We start from the raw sequence: 21241 nt of genomic DNA, 5'->3' as shown, positions 1-21241 counted from the left end.
TATGGTTCTCCCCTCCTTATTCAATCCCTACCACAACCCTGAGCAGTAGGTTAGGTTGAGGGGCAGTGACTGGTCCAAGGTCACCTAGATGCCCAAGTGGGGATTTGAACCCTGAGTCCCAGCAGTGTTCAAGATAAGCCAGGCACATTTTGCGACTGGTGCGGGTCCAATTACAACTACATGGAGATGCCAGGTTGGCAATTGACATCTCCATCTGGCTGGCCCCTCCAGCTTTCTTAAGAAGGTAAGCAGAAGAGCTTATTCGTTGTATTAATCTCCCACCTTTCTTTCCAAGGAATACATGCTTCCCATCAGCCTCATAGCCAATGGTCAAGGATAACAAGGCTTCTAACCATGTGGGGAGGGCAACATCTGAGAAGGTTTCATTTAGACAAGGCTCATTCTCAACTCCCCAGGGGGGTTGAACCTAACACCTTCTGCATGCAAAGCACATGCTCTATTACTCTTCGTCAGACCACCAACAGGGAGCATGTAAAACTGTCGTCCGACACATTAACTCAGCTCCCAAGAGTCCCTCTTTTGAAGCTTTGGAAATTAATGGCAATCCTACATTCTCAGTATTTAATTAGAAGGGGCGTTGGAAGACACCAAACAGCAGGTGGAATACAGCCTTATGGGTCACTTAAGACAGGTCATGCCTGCAGGTTTGAACCAAGCAGGGTCTGAATTTGTTTTAATCAATCACTTTGACAGTTCAAATATTTCAGACCATGAAAGGAGATTGCCATTTATTTATTTTAGTAACTATGCAAAAACAGACTCGGAATTAGTGGGACAATGCCTTTAATAGGCCAATTTATCTTAAAAATCAAGGATGTTGATTTCAATGTTATACTCTTTTTTCCTAGGTATTGTTCTGAAGAAAAGAAATAAGCTGAGCACCGCCTGCCCAGCCTTTGAACATAACCAATGAATCACACTGCCATCTCTGAATGCTAACAAGTCACCACACAGACTTGACTGGCACAAATAGCTAGTTCCCAAACAAACAGCAGATTCTCAGCCTACGCCTGACCTCTGGGGTCTGGGATATCAACATGTGGAATCAGGGTATGGGCACCAGGCTTCAGTCAGGGCAAATAGGAATCAAGAAAACCACAACTGATGACCACATAACCTAGACCTGTATCAACATGTCCTCAGATGTTAACTATATAGTCCTGCAACCTGAGGCAGTAGTAAACGTACGCAAAGTATTTCATGGAGAATACTATGAGGAACATGACCACATACACAGGCACTCAGAGTCAATTTAAGATCAAGACCCATAGATAGCAAGATTATTCAGAGTGCAAATTATACAATTAGGAACAGATAGTGAAAGATAGGGAAGAGTGACTTTTGCATGTCCTGAACAAGAAGTAAAAACAAGCCAGCAATGTCTTTGGTCCATCTTGAAATCAGTCAGTTCTGTTGAATACAACCAAACTGTCCTGAGGATTATGGATATGTTATGGGTTCTATTTATGCAATCGTCCAAACCATGGTTTGCAAAATTGGAAACAAGCAAAGGTTTGTCTGTTCCCTCTTCCCCTCACATGCAACTTCCTCCTGTTTCCTGCTTAGCACTAACCATAGTTTGCTGGAACGTTCAGGTCAGTAACTATAGCCTTTGTGACCTGGGATATATAAAAATGAACTGGAGTAGGAAGTCACATATAAAAGGGTAAGAGAAAGGAGTACAAATTCCTGGTTGTTGGCCATGGGATTTTAGTTTTAGACCACAAAAAACTGTATTTAGCATTGTGCCAGCAAATATACTCAGTGCTAGAAATAGCACACTTTGGACTTCTGCAACCCTATACTACCAAAGAACATGTATTTTAGTTTCTGACATCCGAGAAGCAGGAAAAATTAAAAGTTGAAAATAGAAACCACCAATTTTGTAGTAAACAAAAGAAAGTGTATCATTTGGACACAAACAGTTGCACACAGTCACAATACTGATGACTAGCTGCATATTTGGATATTGAGTCTGGTTTTATATTATAATTTTAAAACCATCAGACTCATCAAAAAAACATTAAACACCCAACAGGCAAAATATTGCTATACTACAGCTATTGTTGCCGATCAAATAAAACTGATGCACTTCACGTCTGTAGCCAAGTTTATTTGTTGTGTCAACCTGTAACTTTCCTATTTAATAAGCAAAGTACAAGGCACCATTTCATAAAACTGTAAGAAATATGGTCATGTATTCAGTTTGTTAAAATATGTAACAAAGAACACTCTGCTAGCTAGTACAAAAGTTCTACTTAGTCGACATGTTTGAGTACTTATACCATATAACCGATAAACATTTTATTTGGGAAATAAAGTGCAGGCGCATGTGTAGCAGAAAGAATGGCCAGGCCTTTATCTCTTGGTGACTTAAATCATTCTATCCTGCATCTTAAAAATAATCACCTAATGCATAACATATCTTGTATGAACACCAAAGGCATTTTAAGAGCAAGCTACTCTCAGTCACTGGAGGGAACCTGCAGCTCCCCATACATTGTGGGACTACAGCTCGTATCATCCCTGACCACTGGCCATGCTGGCTGGGAGCTAGGGAAGCAGTGTTAGAAACTCAGATTTATAAGCTAGGCGCTAAATGGCTCCTTAAACCAGGGTCACAGTCACCAAAATGCAATGCCTAGCTGCCATTTGGGAGCCAGACAGCTCAAAAGTCCTATTTTTTCAATACAACTTTTTGGTTCCTGAAATTCATTCTGATTGTGCAGATAAAATATAATGCATAGAATTCTACAGGATGTGAAAACAGGCAAGATCCAGGCACGCACCACCAGATGGTGGAGATGTCAAGTGGCAAATTTCAAACAAGGTAGGGAATTTGTAATCCATTAAAATCTGGAGGCCCCCATGGTCTTTATCCCTAATCCTGAGTCTCACCAAAACTCAAACCTGAGCAGCTTCCACAGACAATACATTTTATTTTGGCTGAAAGAAAGCACTCAGCAATACCTATACAAAAGTTCCATACTCAAGCCTCAGGTTTGGAAATTAAATAAGCATCTTTATTTTCTACAAGCTTACATTCCAAGAGTTACAACTTCCTTTGTAAACATTGGCCTTGGAATGATTTCAACATTCAATAGAAATAATAAATCTTCAGTTAAGGCTGTAATTAACATCTTCAGCACATAATTTTGTTTTATAAAATGAGCTTCACAAAGACAATGTAATTATGTCCAAATGGGTTAACACTGAAATCTGACAATTTGCAGCAAATGATGCCAGAGGGTGGGGGGGGGGGGAGAGAGTGAAAATAAAATCTATCCAAGGCCATAACTGAAAGCAGAGGCGGCTTTGCAATTGTAGACAATATTGTTCATCACAACACCAATCCTATCCTAATGAACCTGACATTCTTCAGAACAAGGCCATGTAAATTAGTTCAGTACAGCAGGATGGTTTCATTTTATAAAACGAAAAGCAAGTGGGATGCGCAACAATACATTGCAATGTAAATTCTCCCCCTGGGGAAGGTGTGGCTCTCCAGATGTTGTTGTAGTACAATGTTGTGTTTTAATTGCTGTAAGCCCCTCTTGGAGCCTGGGGTGAAGGGTGGGCAACAAATTGTAATACTAATAATAGTAATAATAATACAACTCCCATCATCCCTGACCAGTAGCTGTGCTACCTGCTGTCCTGATGGGAGTTGTCCAATAATATCCAGAGGGACACAGACTCCCAAACCCTCCTCCAACAGGACTACTTCTGTCCCGGATGACCTCCAGGTAGCCATGCCTTCCTCCAGGATCCTCTAAGCTGTCAAAGGGTCAAACCAGCCAATTCACGTTTTTCTCTGGTACTTTTGCAAACCTCTGAGCTTCCTTGAGCCTGCTGATTTTGTTTCAAAATGGCATTATTTTGGCTCCATTTCTCTCAGTACAAGGGCACCAAGTTCACCATGAGAGAGACTGATGTGTCCTTTGTCTTAATTCTTACCCACCCATGGAAAAGGGGTAACAATATTGCTGAGGGTTCAGTTTGAACCAAGGTACAACAGAGCGTTATGCTTGGCGCCAGACCTTACATGCCAGAGATGGGCTCCGGCACATATGAAGGAAGCTTGTAAACAGCTGCTCATCCCGGGGTAGGTAAAAATAGGGTTCTCCAAGACAGCCCTGGCAGGAAAAAACAGTTCTCTCCATTTCTGAGGCCAGCAGGGACTGACACTGTAACCTAACCCACCGGCACACCTTTGTGCTGGGCAGGGTGTGTTTCTCACAACCAGCCACCAAGTTGGATTAAAGGAGCAGATTCATGAAGGATAAGGCCTTCAAAGGCAACTAGCCCTGATGTTCAAAGGCTACTAGCCCCACTGTTCGGAGGCAGTGTGACTTCCAGTTGCTGAAACCATAGGTGGAAGAAAGTGCTGTTGTGTTCTGGGGTCGTGGGAGAACAGGACCTGGACTAGAATCGGTGTTAGAAACTAGGATAGAAAAGCTATTCACCACATGGCTCCTGGAACTTAGGCTATGGGTACAAAAATAGAAAGTCTAGTCGCCATTTTGTCCTTTTTACAAAGGTGGCTCGCGCTGTGGCAGGGGAGGTGGCACTGTGCTGCATGGCATTGATCCTACTTTGGAGTCAGTAAATTAAATAAATAAAACGCACTGTGCAAATCATACGATTTATTTGAGAGGGTTGGAGTAGATGATCCTCAGGGTGCCTTACAACCCTACAACTCTATGAGTAAAACAAACATTTGAATTGTGAGCTATTCTGGTGGCTTAGTGACCTGACTTAAGCCTGGTTTACTGTAGGCTTGTGAAAGCAGGTTTGGGCAAATGACTTGCAGTGACTGCTCAAGTTGCCCTGGGGGTGGATTGTGCTCTTCCTGGAAAAGGCAGGCAACTCATCCCTGCCTTAAAAAAACAGCATTCAGAAGATGCTCGAAGGCATTCCTATCTTAAAGGTGACACATGAGGCTATGACTCCAATGCTAAAAAAAGGGATCAGTGGATTTCTGCCTAGCTGCTCTTTTGCAGATTGCATTTTGTCTAGATGTTCCACCCACTCCACACAAGTGAAGTATCATCCATCAGTTTGCACAGGCTTTCCCTAACCCATAAGAGTGGGCCCTGCTAGTGCTGAATTCCTGCTTTAAGAGAAGGTTTTTTATGCTGCACAGTATCTGTTTTGAGGGTATATTTTATTGTTTTTAATGTTCCATTTCTGTGTGGCACTGAGAAATTCTAAGAATTAAAAGCAGTTTAGAAATCCTTTTAATTAAGCCAACAGACAATACTCTTACAATGACTCAGAACTAAAGATGCAATCCTTGCCTCACTGAACTCAGTGGGACTTACTTAGGAGTAGGCATGTTTAGGATTCCACCGCAAGTCTCAATAATTTCACTTGGACTTGGCTTGCGTAGCATAGGATTACAGACTACACCCTGAGAGTAAATCCAATCAAACCCTAGGAGACTCACTTCTGAGCAGAAGCAGACAGAACTGCACTGTGAATTGCAAGGAAGGAGAGGCAGCTAGCCTGGAAGAAGAAAGGTTTGCAAAAACAAGCAAAGAAGATCAAGAGATAATGGCTAACATCCCTCCTTGCAAAAAAAAAAGCAACAGTATTCCTCCTTCCTCTATGTGAATGTATTTTTCTTTTCCCTATCTCTTCAGAACTGTCATATGCAGAGATTTGAACATTATTTTTAATGAGCAAAAAAATTAAATCCTAGATTCTTTCCCCAACAGTCTCCAAAAGAGGTGTGGCATATTTAGAGCGTCTTCTGCCACTCCCCTAATCTCCCCCACCTTTAAAATAAGAGGGGCGAGGACTGGTCCAAACCGCAGCCTCGACCACTGAATGATGTCTGGACCAAACAGATTCTTTCTGAAAGCGCAAGTACAAGAAAAGCAGACAGCCAAGCCAAGCACAAGGCAGACTCCAGTTTAAGGAAGAAGGGGAAGAGCTCCCCCCCCCCCGTTACACTGCCCAGTCGTGTGCCCAGGCTCCAGTACGTCGCACCCAGCCGTGGCTGCCTGACGGACAGTGAGATGAATGGGAAGGGAGAGTTGTTTCCAACACCTAGCGGTGAGAGGGTTGCTCCAGGCTGCAGCTCGCATTATTACAGCGCTGCCTTGCTGCACTGCAGAGGCGCCATCTTCTTGCTCTTAATCTTCCCCGCCAACCCATTTCCTTTCCATCGGCTCCCTAAACGCCCATCCTAAGAGGAATCCACCCCCCTCCTTGTAACGCGCGGAGGTACCTCTGAAAAACACGCGCGGCCAAGGCGATTTCCTCCCGCAAGACGGCGGGCGGGGGGAGAGAGAAGTCACCCCCCAGGACACACACAAACACACACACCCCTCTCTCTCGCGCATCCAAACAAAGTCTGCAAGGAGCTATCGGATCAATGAAACGGGGGAGAGTGGAAGGTGCTCGCTCCCAGAAGCAGGTCGTGCCAGGTGTGGGAACAGACGGGGCGGGGAGGCTGTCTTCTGCTTTCTTTTTTAGGAAGCGGGGGGGGGGGGGCTCCCTTGTGCAAACGGGGCGGCTACTCCGCAGGAGCCGCCGTCCGCTCTCAAGTTACTCAGAGGCACCTGATCCAAAAACTTGACACCCCCCCCCTTCTCCCCTATGGACGGCTGGGTAGACGGATGGCCCTTAACCGCCTGCCTGCCGTTTGTTTTCCGCACTGGAGCGCAGAGGAGGAAGAAAAACGAGGCTAGGCTACCAGGAGAGGCGGGAAAGCAGCGGGATGCCTGCCGTCTCCTCTCCCGATCTTCCCCGCGGTGGGTCTCTCTCTCCTCCTCCCCCCCCCCTTCCATCCTTCCCGGTTCGATTCCCCACCCCCAGGTCCGCCACACCGGACAACCCGGATCTCTCTCTCTCCAGGAAGGCAACAAAAGCCACGCAGCGGCCAGGCGACGCGATCGCGGCTCTGCCAAAGCCAAACACTCGGCAGGCGGATCGCCAAGACGGCGCACCTCGAGGGAGGGAGGGAGGGGCGGCGGCGCCCTCCTCCTCCTCCCAGCTTCCCGGAGACTGTCGGTCGCGAAATTCAGCACCGAGGAGGTGCACGACCCGGGCACCCCCCTCCCTCCAAGAAGGCTCCAAGACGGCGCGTCCCACCTCCCCGCCCCACCTCTCGGCGGAGCCCATTGTTCAGGCGGGGAGAGAGAGAATTACCCCGGTCCAGGCGGGGGGGCCGGGGACGCCCCCTCCCATGGAGCCCATATCCCGGAGAGCAGCAGTAACCGGGAGGGCAGCCCCACCCCCGCGCCCCTTCATTATGCCGTGTCTCCCACCCACCCCCACCCCACCCCCGGCGCCCGCCTTACCTCCAAAGCGTCGGCGAGCCACGAGGCCGCGAGCAGCAGCCCGGCTAAATGCGGCAGCATCGCGGTTGGCGGGGGAAGGAGCGGAGGCTCCCGCTGGAGAAGGGAGAGCGGCGAAATCCAGCCGGCGGCTCGGCTTCCTCGTCCCCGCCTCTGCGCTGCTGAGGAATGGAAGGGAGCTGCAGCAGCGGCACCAGCCGAGCTCCGCCGAGGAAAAGGCGAGTCAGCTGATGATATCCCAGCCCACCCAAAGCAGCGGCGGCGGCAGCAAGGCCGGCCCTCCGCAGAGACCCCTAGCGGAAACGCCGCGCAACTACAACCGCCCTCCGCGCACGCACACAAACACACACGCGCGCACCCCCGAGGCGCCTGCGATAATAATGGGAGCGAATGTGGGGCGGGGGGAGGAAGGAAGGAAGCCGAAGGAGGGGGCGCAGGAGCCCCGGTGGACGTCTGATGGCTGTCTGGGTGGGGCGGGAACGCCGATAAGGCCGTTTCATCCCTCGCTCTTCCTTGGTTATTTTTTTAAAAAACTATTTTTAGAAGCCACGCAGCTTGTCTGTCGATTCGCGTCCAGACCTGGCGTCTCTCCTGCCTTTTGCAGGTTACTAGGTGGTCTGTTTTCTTGTTGGACATGGGGGTGGGTAGCGTTTTGTGAGTAAGATGCGGTTAAGGTTTGGTTACAGGCAAGCGGGGTATAAATCTTGAGAAATAAAGGAAATAATGTAATAACAATATTGCTGTGAATTTTTGGGGGGTGGGGTGGGGTCATGAGAGTAACCCCGGGGGGAACTGCCCCCCAAATCAACACAAATCTGAGGTTCTCCCCCCCCAAACGAAAGCTTGCCCCTAACAAAAATCCTGGCTACGCCGATTAGTGGGGTGCCTGCTGCCCTTCTAAACCTCTGGATCCAGCAAGTCAAATGAATGATCTCATTGTTCATGTAGCCAGGCAAGGGACACAATGCCCCCTAAGTATGGGTCCTTAATAGAAGAAAGGGATTTCCTCTCTGTCAGAGGACATGGAGGTGGGCCCCCACCCTCACCTGGCTGGTGGCAAGATGGATAAAAGCCAAGAATGTGAGAGAGAGCTTGGCTAGAAGCAAGCAGAAGCCAGAGAGTGAGAGCCATGCTTGATTTCTGTTTGAATCCTAGGCTGCTGCTGTGGGAGAAACAAGACCTTCTGGGCTATTAATGCTGTGAGGCCCTCCATCAGGCTCAGTTTGTACATATGTGTAGATAAACCATATACTATAAAGACACTGCAGTCTCCTCTGCCCCTCATTCCAGGGCAATGGGTCCCTGGGTAAGTGCCTGGAACCCCTGGAATCACCTCTCAGAGATTGGGGTGACATGCCACAATATAAACCCTGCAGCATGTGCGTTGTTGCAGTGGATGCAATTTCCTTCAAGATAGTTTGCTTTGAAAGGCTTTCATCCTACCCCATATTTCCATATCCCCCCCCCCTTTTTTAACAGCTAGCTTTCTTAAGGAAAATCTGTGCCACTATCCGTATGCTTGTATGTGTGGGAGTGACAGGATTTGATGTGGAAGAGGAAATGGTGCTTTGAACTTGTGGAACAGCATTTTGAGAGTTAGATGTTTCTAATTAACCCTATTGTTTGCCGTCTCTGAAGTGAAAACCCTCTAGATGCAGCCAAAAAGTGTTAGAACCATGTCAATGTCATGTTTTATTCACTTGAAAGAGTATTTAAAGGACAAGATGTAATTACTAGGTATGGGTTTTTTATTTATTTTAGTGCTTGATGCAGGTTATCCTTTTAATTCCCCAGGAGAATTTCTCACGTATCCAGAAGACTTTGACTGCTGTGTCTGATCTTGCAGAATGACAGTTCAGCTGTCTTGGAAAACAGGCCACAGAAGTCAAGACCCAGAAGTATTAGTGCAGTTTTAGTGTGTGCTACAGTAAGTATAGGTAAAGGTAGGGAGGCGGGTGGCGCTGTGGTCTAAACCACTGAACCTCTTGGGCTTGCCAATTGGAAGGTCGGCAGTTCGAGTCCCCATGACAAAGAATACCAGTGCAAGTAGATAAATAGGTACCGCTGCCGCAGGAATGTAAACGGTGTTTCTTTGCGCTCTGGCACTTGTCACAGTCCTCCATGCACCAGAATCGGTTTAGTCATGCTGGCTGCATGACCTGGAAAGCTGTCTGCAGACAAACGCAGGCTTCCTCAACCTGAAGCGAGATGAGCGCCGCACCTCATAGTTGCCTTTGACTGGTCTTAACCATCCAGGGGTCCTTTACCTATTATTTACAGTACACATGCAACCACACACTTGTGCCTTGTGTAATTTTGCCTCGTCCAGACAGTCAGGGAGTAGACAACAGCAAAGTGCAAGAGATATTTGCAGGAGCACAATCTGTTTTTTACACGAGTGACATTTGTTTATTTAATATGATTCATATACCACTTGATTGTTTTTAAAAATAAAACCCAAGAAACTCAAATCTGTTTATTTATTTACTTGTATCTATTTCTGGCTTGTGTTATTTTGTTCTTTGTTTAAAATATTTATAGTCCGGTCAACAGCAGTGTTCTCAGAAGGAACTTGCAAGAAATGTGAAATCTCCATTGCCTCAATCAGGGGTGGGAAATCTTTGGTAGCCCAAGGAATGTGTTCCAATGGGACGTGGCAGTGATGGGTGTGGCCAGAGGCAAAAATGGGTGGTGCAACAGATGTGGCTCTTCTTACCATAGGATACATTCTTGCTATTCAGAAGGAAGGCACTTATACACCTGTATCTGCTTCCTCCATCTAGGCAAGGAAGAGACATGGTCACAGGTCAAGGGCACATTGCAGGCAGGCAAGAGTATGGAGCAGGGACTATGAGAGCTATGGCTTGGGGAGGGAGTGTGGTCTGAGCATCCATCAAGGGATCTGGACAAAGGGGCCCAGGTGGCCCCATAAGTGAGGTTGCCCATGGATGGTGTAGATTGTGAAATCTTTTAAGAATGGCTCTGGTGTGCTCTCTTTTCCACGTGAACAATATGTGGAAGTCAGAACACAGGGCGAGTCTGCTGAGTCAGGCAAATGACTTATCTAGGTCAACATCCTGTTCTCCCAAAGGCCAGCCAGATGATTGTGAAAAACCCATAAGCAGGATTTGAGTACAGCTGCACTCCCAGCACTTGTAATTTCCAGCAAATAGTATTCAGGGGCACTCTGCTTCTGACAGTGGAGACAGAGCATGGCTTCTGTTGCTGGTAGCTCTTGATGGTTTTATTCTCCATGAATTGGTCTAATCCTTCTAAAAAGCCACCCAAGTTGGTGGCCATCACTCCATCTTGTGGGATTAAATTTTACAGTTTAATTCTGCACTGTGTAAAGAAGTGATTTCTTTTGTCTGTCCTGAATCTTCTGACATTCGGCATCATGCTACAGGCTGTAATGGTTTTCCCATAATGCAAAGTATAGGTTAGGACCCCAACCAATGGGAGCCCTTGTTAAGGTTTGAAATGTTGCAAGGATTTCAAGAAGTCTTACCATGGCTCACTCACTGGGCTCCTTTAAAAATTCCTCCCAGTTTGTATCATTTCATAGACTGTTCTGATCCGTGGCCACCTATCAGCAAATCTCTGAACTGAATTGGTAGATTGATTCGGCTAGCCAGAAACAGAGCCATCGTTTTCTAAACTAATACGTGAATGTTCTGAAAGCATGATGGTTGCTTACACTCTGTATGCAAAGTTATGCAAGTATTGGTAGAAGGTGCAACAAAATGCTGCAGTGTGGAATGCTCCTGCTCTGAATACTCCATTGCTTCTCCCTTCAACTCACTTTTCTGCCCCTCCTCCTGTCAGCCCAATCAACCAGTCAATCAGCATTCTGTAGCCACTGAGGAAGCTAAGTCTTTATTGAGCTGTGCGTGGATCTCTCCTGCACCCTCTACTGCTGGTGCTCTTGCCCCACAAAAATATTGTACCTGCAAATCTGGTAGTTCCCCCAAGCCAGCTGTTACTTCCTGCTTGTGTGTGGATAATGCCATTTTGGCTACAAAGGAACCCGCACTCGGATCCTTGAGATCATTCTGGGTATACATGATACATAGCTAGCCTCATTTCCTATCCATATCTGATCACATTATACATTCAATAGAAGAACCAGTACCCCAGTATCTCCAGCTCAGTTCTTCTCAGTCGCTTGCTACTCTTAACAGCACGTCTTAAAGATGAATAGATTTGAGGGAATCAAGCAGTGAGATCTGATAAGCTTCCGTAAAAGGGAAGAATAAAATGGTAACTGAAGGAAGATTGCTCATCTGTTAAAATATATACTGCACAAGAGCTCAGATCTTTCAGAGACGCTGGATTTTTCTGTTTCAGTTAATCGGCTTTGTTGTGCCTTTGATGTCTTCCCAAGGCTCTTTCTTCCTATGGAGTGTATAGATGGAGCTAGATAGAGTATCTGTGCCTGTTTCCTAGAGGCACTTGAAAATACCTTTAGACATACTTTTTCAACCTTGACATATGCAGAGTTGCATTGCTCGTCATTTTAAGAACATGATGACACATTCCTTCTGCTAATGAAGATGGTTTACTCTCATTAAGCTAAGGGTGAGTTTTTATTTAGTTATTCATTCATTCTAGAGTTTCTAATCCACACTGTGCAAAAGAAAACCCAAGCCGTGTACATCAACGGGCTAGAAAACACAGTACAAATCATAGAGCAATGTTTTTAAAAATCCCCATAAAACTAACAAGAATTCAAAGCTGCAGAAATAAGACAGACTAATTTGGCGAGGCGTAAGTGGAAATAAAAGTTTTCAACAAACATAGCCATGGTAGGGCTTGCTGCACTTCCAGAGTGCTCTAGTCACATCATTGTATGGCAGTAAAAAGTCACTGCTCTGTTATCATTGATGACAGGGAAAAGGCCAATATATATATATATATATATATATATATTTGCTTTCGTAGATTTTCACGGGTACAGGAATGCAGGTTTTGGTGTCCTCGGGTGTCTTCCCGTGTAAAAGTTGGGGTGTCTAGGCGACGTTTCGACGAGGTCTCACTCGTCATCTTCAGGCTGGTGCTTTCGGCTTCTTGTTACTGGAACAGAGCGGGATCTCAATGTTTGAGTTCCTATAAATACTGTAGAGGGGGTGTGGTGTCTAGCCTCCAATGTTCTGGGCAGAGAGGAAGTTCCCAGGCTAGTGTGCCTTTTCTTCTTTTGTTCCTTAATTACTTGAGAGATACCTTGAGTGATTTCTTGAGTGATATCCTGAGTACCACTTAGGTGGGTCATTAGGTGTGGATTAGTTGCTAAAGTCTTTGTGTCTTGACCTCTTGAACTTTGTGAAGAGTTTTCCTGAGAAGATGGCTGTATTGCACTTAGTTGTGCTTTGGCTTGGCTTCGTGTATAGGGGCGAGCTGTGGTTTTGTGGCTTGTGTCAGCCAGATCTGTGTAGGGATTGCAGGGGGGTGCAGCATCCGGAGGTGCCACCATGGATTGGCTACTGGATGGTGTCAGTAATTCATCTGTGGAGAGGGTCTGGGTTTGGGTCTGGTGTGGTTGATTGGTGTTGGCGTTCTGTGTGCCTCTGGATCTGGTGTCAGTTTTTGTGGGGAGGGCTAATTTCCAGCAAAACAGGATTACGAAGCTAATCCAAAAGGAAACACCCCCCAAAAACCAAGACACAGAAGAAAACAATGGCATGGCCCTCCTTCCTTATATCAAGGGCACTACAGATAAAATTAGCAAAATCCTCCATAAACACAATATCAAAACAGCCTTTTGCACCAACCAAAAAATAGCCAATATCCTCAGAAACCCCAAGGATAAAATCCAGTTGGAAAACCAAGGGATCTATGAAATACCCTGCAAAGTCTGCCCAGCCACGTACATTGGACAAACAAACAGACGAATAAATGCACGTATCGCAGAACACAAGAATGCCGTCAAAAAAGAAGAAAAAACTTCCTCTCTTTTCCAACACATGAAAGAAACAGGACACGAAATTAATTTTGCAGATTCCAAATTGCTCTTTAACACGGAACATCACCACAAGAGAATAATCATGGAAGCCATCGAGATAGAGAAACACCCTCACAACATGAACAAGCGTGACGACACATCCCGCTTGCCAGACATCTGGAAATTAGCCCTCCCCACAAAAACTGACACCAGATCCAGAGGCACACAGAACGCCAACACCAATCAACCACACCAGACCCAAACCCAGACCCTCTCCACAGATGAATTACTGACACCATCCAGTAGCCAATCCATGGTGGCACCTCCGGATGCTGCACCCCCCTGCAATCCCTACACAGATCTGGCTGACACAAGCCACAAAACCACAGCTCGCCCCTATACACGAAGCCAAGCCAAAGCACAACTAAGTGCAATACAGCCATCTTCTCAGGAAAACTCTTCACAAAGTTCAAGAGGTCAAGACACAAAGACTTTAGCAACTAATCCACACCTAATGACCCACCTAAGTGGTACTCAGGATATCACTCAAGAAATCACTCAAGGTATCTCTCAAGTAATTAAGGAACAAAAGAAGAAAAGGCACACTAGCCTGGGAACTTCCTCTCTGCCCAGAACATTGGAGGCTAGACACCACACCCCCTCTACAGTATTTATAGGAACTCAAACATTGAGATCCCGCTCTGTTCCAGTAACAAGAAGCCGAAAGCACCAGCCTGAAGATGACGAGTGAGACCTCGTCGAAACGTCGCCTAGACACCCCAACTTTTACACGGGAAGACACCCGAGGACACCAAAACCTGCATATATATATATATATATATATATATATATATAAATGTTCCCATCCTATGAATTTCTTCACTGAAACAATTTAGTGCAAGGTCCCAGTGTTGGCATGAGGATGCTAGTCATTGTAACTCTAGCCGAGGAACCAGAACTGGATCTGCTCTACAATCAGATCAGTTATTGGGCTCAAGCTGCACAATTCCAGGAGTGCCTACTCTTCTGGAAGTTGTGTGTGGGCCTCTGTTTTGGTGGTGCTTCCAGCACGGCTATTCCTACACAAATGAAGACTCCTCCCCTTTCATTCATGCAGGGATGCCTCTGTGCACCTAAAGAAGAAAGACTGTCTTTGGACTGGACCTGACGCCGTTGCCACTGTAGGAGCAGTTAGAAGGTCCTTCTGTGTGTCTTTTTACTCCATTTTGTTTTTCTCTGGGCAATGCAGAAGTACTTACACTGGTCTTTAGGGGACAAAAGAGGGGCTTGTTGCCATCAGCACCTTGGAGAGCATCCTAAGTTTCAGTGGAGGCTGGTGTTCAATGGGATAGGTAGGGTGCAAGGCAGGCAGGCCAACAGTAGGTGGAGTGAGAGCCAATGACAGGGCCTCATCCTTGCTGAATTGTACAAAGGCAGCACTGAGATGGGGGGGGGGGGCTGACAGCCAGTGGCCATCCCTTGACTGGCTGTAAGTAAAGAGGTAGGCTTCTTAAACTGGCCGAGAGCAAACAGCTTGGAGGGGTAGATGCCCCATTTGCCCAAATAAATTAGCCTCCACTGATCCTAAGGTGGCCTTCTTGATGGATGGAAATAGGGGACAGCAGGGAAGATAGTGTTCTGAGTTTAGTAATAATGCATATTATTGCTTGCTCCATTGCAGCTAAAACCAACCTGAAGAATGGGCGGATGGGTGGTTTGCCTGTTTGTCTCTTGCATTTGTTTTGGAAAACTTAGCCTATTCGCTTGTTAGCTCATTTGGAAAACCTTCTTATGAGGCTTGACTTGTTGCTGGGTTTCAACTGCTGTTCTGGTGGGTCTGGGTGGCTGTTGCTCTTACCCTTTTACATATGGTATTTCAAAGATGCACCCTTGCTCACAACTACTACTTGTTGAAATTGTGAGCAAATGTCTGCAGGACTACAGCCTTACACCCCGAGCCTCTAGAAACAAGCTGTTGTCATAGCTTGCACTGAGGGAGGTTCCTCTGGTATCCTTGCTTGTGGATCAGGGCAGACCTGGAACACCATTTTATAATTCTGCTGTTTTGTTTTTCATAGAATCATAGAATTGTAGAGTTGGAATTAAAACCACTATTGTCAGAGCTTCATATCCAAGAGTAGGCTTTCATTGACAATGTGTCTTGCTGGCCTTTTAGGATGTCACAGTAAATGAATCCTGCCTTGGATGGAGACATGGCCTATCCCCACTCCACCTAATTCTCTGCTGTACAGTGCAGTCTTTTGACATGCCACCATTCATCTGGTGAGGGTGGTTCTTCCCAGGGCTGACTCCAGGTTTTAGGGACCTTAGGCAACATGCCCTGAATGGGACCATCTTCACCTCTGTTGTCCAGTCAGTTCCCCTCTCCCTTGTTTCCACTTGCATGTTCAGAGAGGGAAGCAGACAGGCAGTGGCAACCAGGAGGAGAGCAGGAGGTTCTGGAGGTTGACAATGGGCCCCCTGCCTTGACAGTTACCTGACAATGCCTACTACAGGCAGCCCTGTATCGGGAAATTTTTAAGTTGTCTTTCAATCAACTTGTTGTTATTGCTGGTTGTTAGCCGCCCTGAGCCCGGTCTTGGCTGGGGAAGGCGGGGTATAAATAAATATTATTATCATTATTATTAATGTCTGATGTTTTACTGTTTTTTATATGCACTGTAAGCCACCCAGAGTGGCTAGGGAAATCCAGCCAGATGAGCATGGTATAAATAATAAATTATTATTACTAATGTTATTGTAGCCAGATGAGCAGGGTATAAATAATAAATTATTATTACTATTGTTCTTGTTGTTCTTGTTGTTGTTATTAATTATTACCAACTGATGCTGGTCCTGGCTGTTGAAAGCATCCACCCCCATATAGCAGCAGGCCATTCTGCTCTTGGTTTAGCAACTTTTATATTCATGTTGATTAAATACAGCCCAGCATGCTCTGAATCTTCAGGACAACATACTCATCCAGATTCAGTTGTATGCATGTCATTTATTCATGGCAGACAAATGAAGGCATAATTTGTTTTCAAAAGAAGTCGAAGTGGAGACTTGCTGCATTACAGACCTGTTATATCATGTTAGCAGACAAATAGCTGCTCTCTGCCCATCTTCATAATTGGACAAGAAAATGCATATCCACCTTTTCTAATGCACTGAGAGAATGGAAACACGCTATAACAACGGAGAATGCAATCCACATCTCATTGAAGCCAGTAGCAATTTCCCACTAATTTTAAATGTACCCATAATACCCATATTATTTCTCATCCACAAAGGATGTTTTAGTGGCCTTGTACTTCAGGAGCGCTACACAGTTTTTCTTTAAATAAAAAAACACAAGTTTATTGTGCTGCATTTTGAAGTATAGCAATTATAAATCAATCTAATCTCGTAACAGGTAATAGTAATTTATCTCTTTGGTGCCAGAGGACTGGGAAGAGTAAAGTGTTCCAAACTTTACTGCGACGGATGGAGAAAAACTCAATGCTGCACTTTACCCCACAAATGAAACTTTCTTGCTTGGGGATCAAAGTTGTTTTGATTAGGGATAGAGTTCTGTATAAAGAACAGAGAATGCTGACCTCAGTTCTACAAAAGAACTTTATAGTTTGGTTCCAGGAAATGTAGGGAAAAAACAGGTAACGTTGTCATAGCAACAAGAGAGAGAAGTTCTCTTTCAGAAAAAGCTGAAATAGTCATAGCCTCAAATAATACAATATCCATATAGTTCTTCATGTCTTCAGGAGTGGGCCGAAGGTAGACCGGGATCTACAGGTAGATCTGTTGATGTTTTGCAATAGATTGGCAACAGGTTCTGACTCTCAATTGTTCAGAAAAACAATTTCCCTCCTATTAAATTTAGGCTGATGAAATGAAGAAAGCTAACCAGGAGTAGGGAATGGTGAAGTTCTGCATTTCAGTTTCTCCCCCTTTTTCATTTCCACAACCTTCAGTTCTCCACACTTCTACACCAGTTTGTAAATTATGTTTTTAAAGTCCTCATCAAAATTTAGCAGCGTTTTAGAGTGCATTTCTTCTAAAATACATATTTGTCCATGTCTACCCAATATACAAGTTTTTGCAAAAGCAATTTGCCCCTAAATTAATGCATTTTTATGTATTTCCTTAAAAATATGCATTTTTATGAAAACTCCACCCTAGTATATGCATTTTGTACCTCTTACTTGGCAAAATTCAGAGAAATATGAATTTCAAAGGTTGGCTGTGTTTTTGTTCACATGCATTGTTTCAGAATGTGTGAATTAGGTAGATTCACCTATAAATGCAAACCGGCTCAAATTTCTTCCCCATCCTTAACCAGAAGTGAATTTTTATGTGAAAAGACTGACCACAGTTCAATTCTAGTACTGAAAACGAATGCATAGTTTCATGTCCTTAGAGGCATCCTGCTCAATAATTCTAGCAAGGTAACTCACCAGATTCATCATGGTTTTCCAATATGAGATACTGGTTGTGCTTTTGCTATACAGTGGTGCTTCTGCACCAAAAGGGCAGAACATAGATTTTTAATAAAATGAATAAATATGGAAAATAGATGTTCAGAATTTCTCAAGTCAAGAGGGTGAGACGACATTGATGTGGTTCAACCCACATGTTCCTCTGGATAAGATGCAACAAAATAAACTGTATCTGCTTTAGAAGGTCAAATCAAGGGGTTTCTTAGTTTCTGGATTAGGTTCACCAGTTTGGCCTTTCTAGGTTACAGAATACCTTTCATAACTAGCTGACTGACAAATTTTGCACCTTATCTGAAGTCGATATTGTCAAAGTGACCTTATATGGATGAGTTTTATGGTGCTTTTCCTGGTCACTAATTACATTTTTAAAAATAATATTAATATTAACAACAACAACAACAATATTTGGTTATGCTTGAATCTTGATCCTTTGTGATTTAATCATTATGTGCTATAACGGCCAATTGGCTAAGCTATAACTTTGAAACGTAATCCTGTTACTAAACTTGGGAAGACCTTAGTTAATATAATAATCTCAGAGGGCTGGGAAAGTAACCTTATGTTATGGCAGGACGCAAATGTATACAGTAGACATAAATAGCTCATTTATTCCTTTTCATGAAAATTTCATAAAAGAAAAGCACACTGGATTTATTGACCTTTGTGCCAATAAAATACTGCAGTTGGCAGATATTCTAGTGATCTGTTTCTTCAGCAGCCTGGTTGTGCACAGATTAATAAAGCAGTGTTCTCATTACATTTTATTTCATCAGACACATATGAGGCCAATGGGAAAGCTTGCTCTCTCCAGCTGTAATAAAAATCTGCCCAGTAACAGCATCTGGTCCTGCACTATGCAAGCCTTTTATAAGGTATGTCTTGTGTTAAACGTGATACATAAATGCATCGTCTTGTATTTTAAACATATAATATTATCTGTGCATCTTAATAGGCATTAAAAGTAAAACACTATTTTCCATGCAAGTCAATCTTGTCATTGATGTCTAGCAACAGGGGCCAAAATAGATGTGACATTAATTGGGTGAATGCAATGAACACGCACATTTTTTCCTATGTAAATAGCAGCCCTGGTGATATCCAAGTAGCCTCAGGACTGTGAAGTGGGGCTGGATAGGCACAGTTTAACTATTTCTCTCTTTACCACAGTCCTGACAAAAATCTCCTCCCTGAAGCTGCTATTTGCATTTCAAGTGAAGCATCCACTGGTGTCAGCAAGAGCTTCCGTTAGAATGCAAATAGCAGCTTCACAGAGAGTTCTTCTTTTGGACCATGGCAGAGAAAGTTAAATTTTCTCTTTCTCTGCCCCACTCCTCAAGGTATCAGTGATGATCAGACTTTCCTGCATTCACATAACCAACATCATATCTAGTTTAGCTAGTTTGCTCATATCTAGTTTGCTCACTGCAATCCTGTCTAGCAATTGTCATTTGTACATTCATAACTGCACAACTAGACAGCTGCAATGTACTCCATGTACATTACTGCGGATGATTGTTCAGAATTTTCAGCTAGTACAGAATGTGACAGACCATTTCCTTGAGATGACTGGCATTGGAAGCATATTATATTATGGTTCTGGTAACTATGCTGATTGCATATTGCTTTCCAGGGATAAATCAAGATGCTGGTTTGAGACAAAAAGTCTTAAGAGCTTAAGACTGTCCACATGTGGAAACCAACCAGACTGGAAGCTAAATCTTACTGCAAATGGGAGATGAGGCAGGCAATGTTCTCTACTCCATCTGAGGGCAGGTGGCTAGCTTTAAGGGGTACATGTGGCACACACAGCTTTGTGTCCTCTAATACCATGCTCCTATTCAGTATACATACAGCTGTCTCACTATACAGTATGTGCATAGGGCCCTGAATGTGGGCTTTGTGTAGGGTTGCCAGACCTCCAGGTCTGATCTGAAGCCTCCAGCTTTTTCTCACCTCTTCCAGGTAGCAGGTGGAGCACTTGAATCTCCAGGTGGACAAGAAAGCCTTTAATTAAAAGAATATATATTGAAAATGCACACAGCTTGCAAGCTCTAGCCTGACAGGAGTTGGATGCAAATTATAGGATAGACGCTAAGTGAGTGGATGTCCTACCCTCCCCCATTCTTCTCTTCCTATTCACCTCTGTCTCATTGACCCACCCAATGACATCACTAGGAGTCTCCCCCCGTGGCATCACCACAAACTTCCCCTAGTTCTTGGGTTTGGGCCCTCAAATATCAAGGATCTGGGAATGCTCCTGACCTGCCAATCCTAGCTTTATAGAATACAGACAACAGAGCTTTCAGCTGTAAGTTCCTCTCCTCTGTTGCGAGAGGAAGGGTCTAGACCAGCCTTTCGCCACCTTGTGCCCCAGATGTTTTTGGCCTACCATTCCCATCATCCCTGACCACTGGTCCTGTGAGCTAGGGATCATGGGAGTTGTAGGCCAGAAACATCTGGGGACCCAAGGTTGAGAGCCACTGGTCTAGACAGAAACATTGCTTTTGCACCAGCTCATTGCAACTGCTCATCTATCTAGGCTTGCGATACATCCGGAAAATTCCAGACATGTCAGGAAATCGGTCACCTAAAATGGCGTCCTGGGTGAAAATTTGAATTTTAAGAGATGTCTGGAATTTCCCACATGTATGGCAACCCAGGATCCCCCCCCCCCACTGAGCACCAGAAGGAATGTCCACCCTTCCATGGGAGCCCCAAAGCGTGCTCGTGCCTCCTGCCTCCCCTCATTCAGCAGCCCCAACTGAGGAGGAGAAAGAGTGAAGCGTGGAGGATGGTGGCAAGAGGGCGAGAGCAGCCCCAAGTGCCCTCCAGCCATCCAGAAAGGAAAATAAAGATGACTCAGTTATCCTGCCCCCGCCTTCCTCCCTGCTCAAGAGCCACTGCGTTAGCTTCTTGAAGCTGCCACAGCTGCTGCCTTGAGGAGGACACGTGTTCCCCTTTCCAGGAGGTGAGGAGCCTGGCTAAAAAAGGAACAGGGTTCCTGTGGCTTGGGAGCAGGTCCAAAGGAACTCACCCCCTCAGTCCCACCCTCTCAAAGTGGGCGGTGGGGACATCAGCAAAGCATCTCCATTTCTTTCCCTGCTAGTAGTAGAAGAATTTAGGTGCCAGGCAAATACGTTCCTTTCTAACCAGGCCATTGGTTGATCCGATTTACATCCTATGCCCTTTTAAAATATGTGGGGGGTTTGGGGGGGGGGTATTGGGTTGCTGTTTTTATTTTATTAGGTGTTTTGTAGTTTCATATCTTGATTTTATTCTGTGAACTGTTGGGGGTGTCAGGAATTGGACTTTTTGAAATATTGCAAGCCCACTGCCCTCGTACCAGTTTACACTGCTACTTTCAGCTTCCTGTTAATTCTCTCTCTTTTAAAAGTCAGGAACAGAACATCAAAACACATCCAGAAATTAATTCAGAATAGAAAGGCAGATTAATCAATTATGCACACTGAGAATCGCTC

General features: G+C 45.0%; 1 protein-coding gene and 1 long non-coding RNA gene across 5 annotated transcripts in view; one reads left to right on the top strand and one right to left on the bottom strand.

Moving 5' to 3' along the window:
- The window catches only part of APP (amyloid beta precursor protein), a 147127-nt gene extending 139489 nt beyond the window's left edge, over positions 1–7638 (bottom strand). For 2 of the 4 annotated variants that reach the window (XM_083736579.1, XM_083736580.1), the window contains exon 1: positions 7332–7638. In XM_083736579.1, the coding sequence (XP_083592705.1) occupies positions 7332–7391 (60 nt within the window). In that variant the 5' untranslated portion in view covers positions 7392–7638. The remainder of the gene's footprint in view (positions 1–7331) is intronic. The other 2 variants (XM_083736581.1, XM_083736582.1) reach the window with 2 other exon arrangements.
- A 1008-nt stretch (positions 7639–8646) lies between these two features.
- LOC310843980 lies at positions 8647–20667 on the top strand. The gene is made up of 3 exons (XR_014563848.1): positions 8647–9255; positions 18536–18634; positions 20515–20667. It is a non-coding gene; the product is annotated as an uncharacterized lncRNA (long non-coding RNA).
- The last annotated feature ends 574 nt before the right edge of the window (positions 20668–21241 follow it).

The sequence above is a fragment of the Podarcis gaigeae genome, assembly GCF_964106915.1.
Source record: "Podarcis gaigeae genome assembly, chromosome: 4".
NCBI lineage: Eukaryota > Metazoa > Chordata > Lepidosauria > Squamata > Lacertidae > Podarcis > Podarcis gaigeae.
This window is presented reverse-complemented; position numbering and strand designations above follow the sequence as displayed.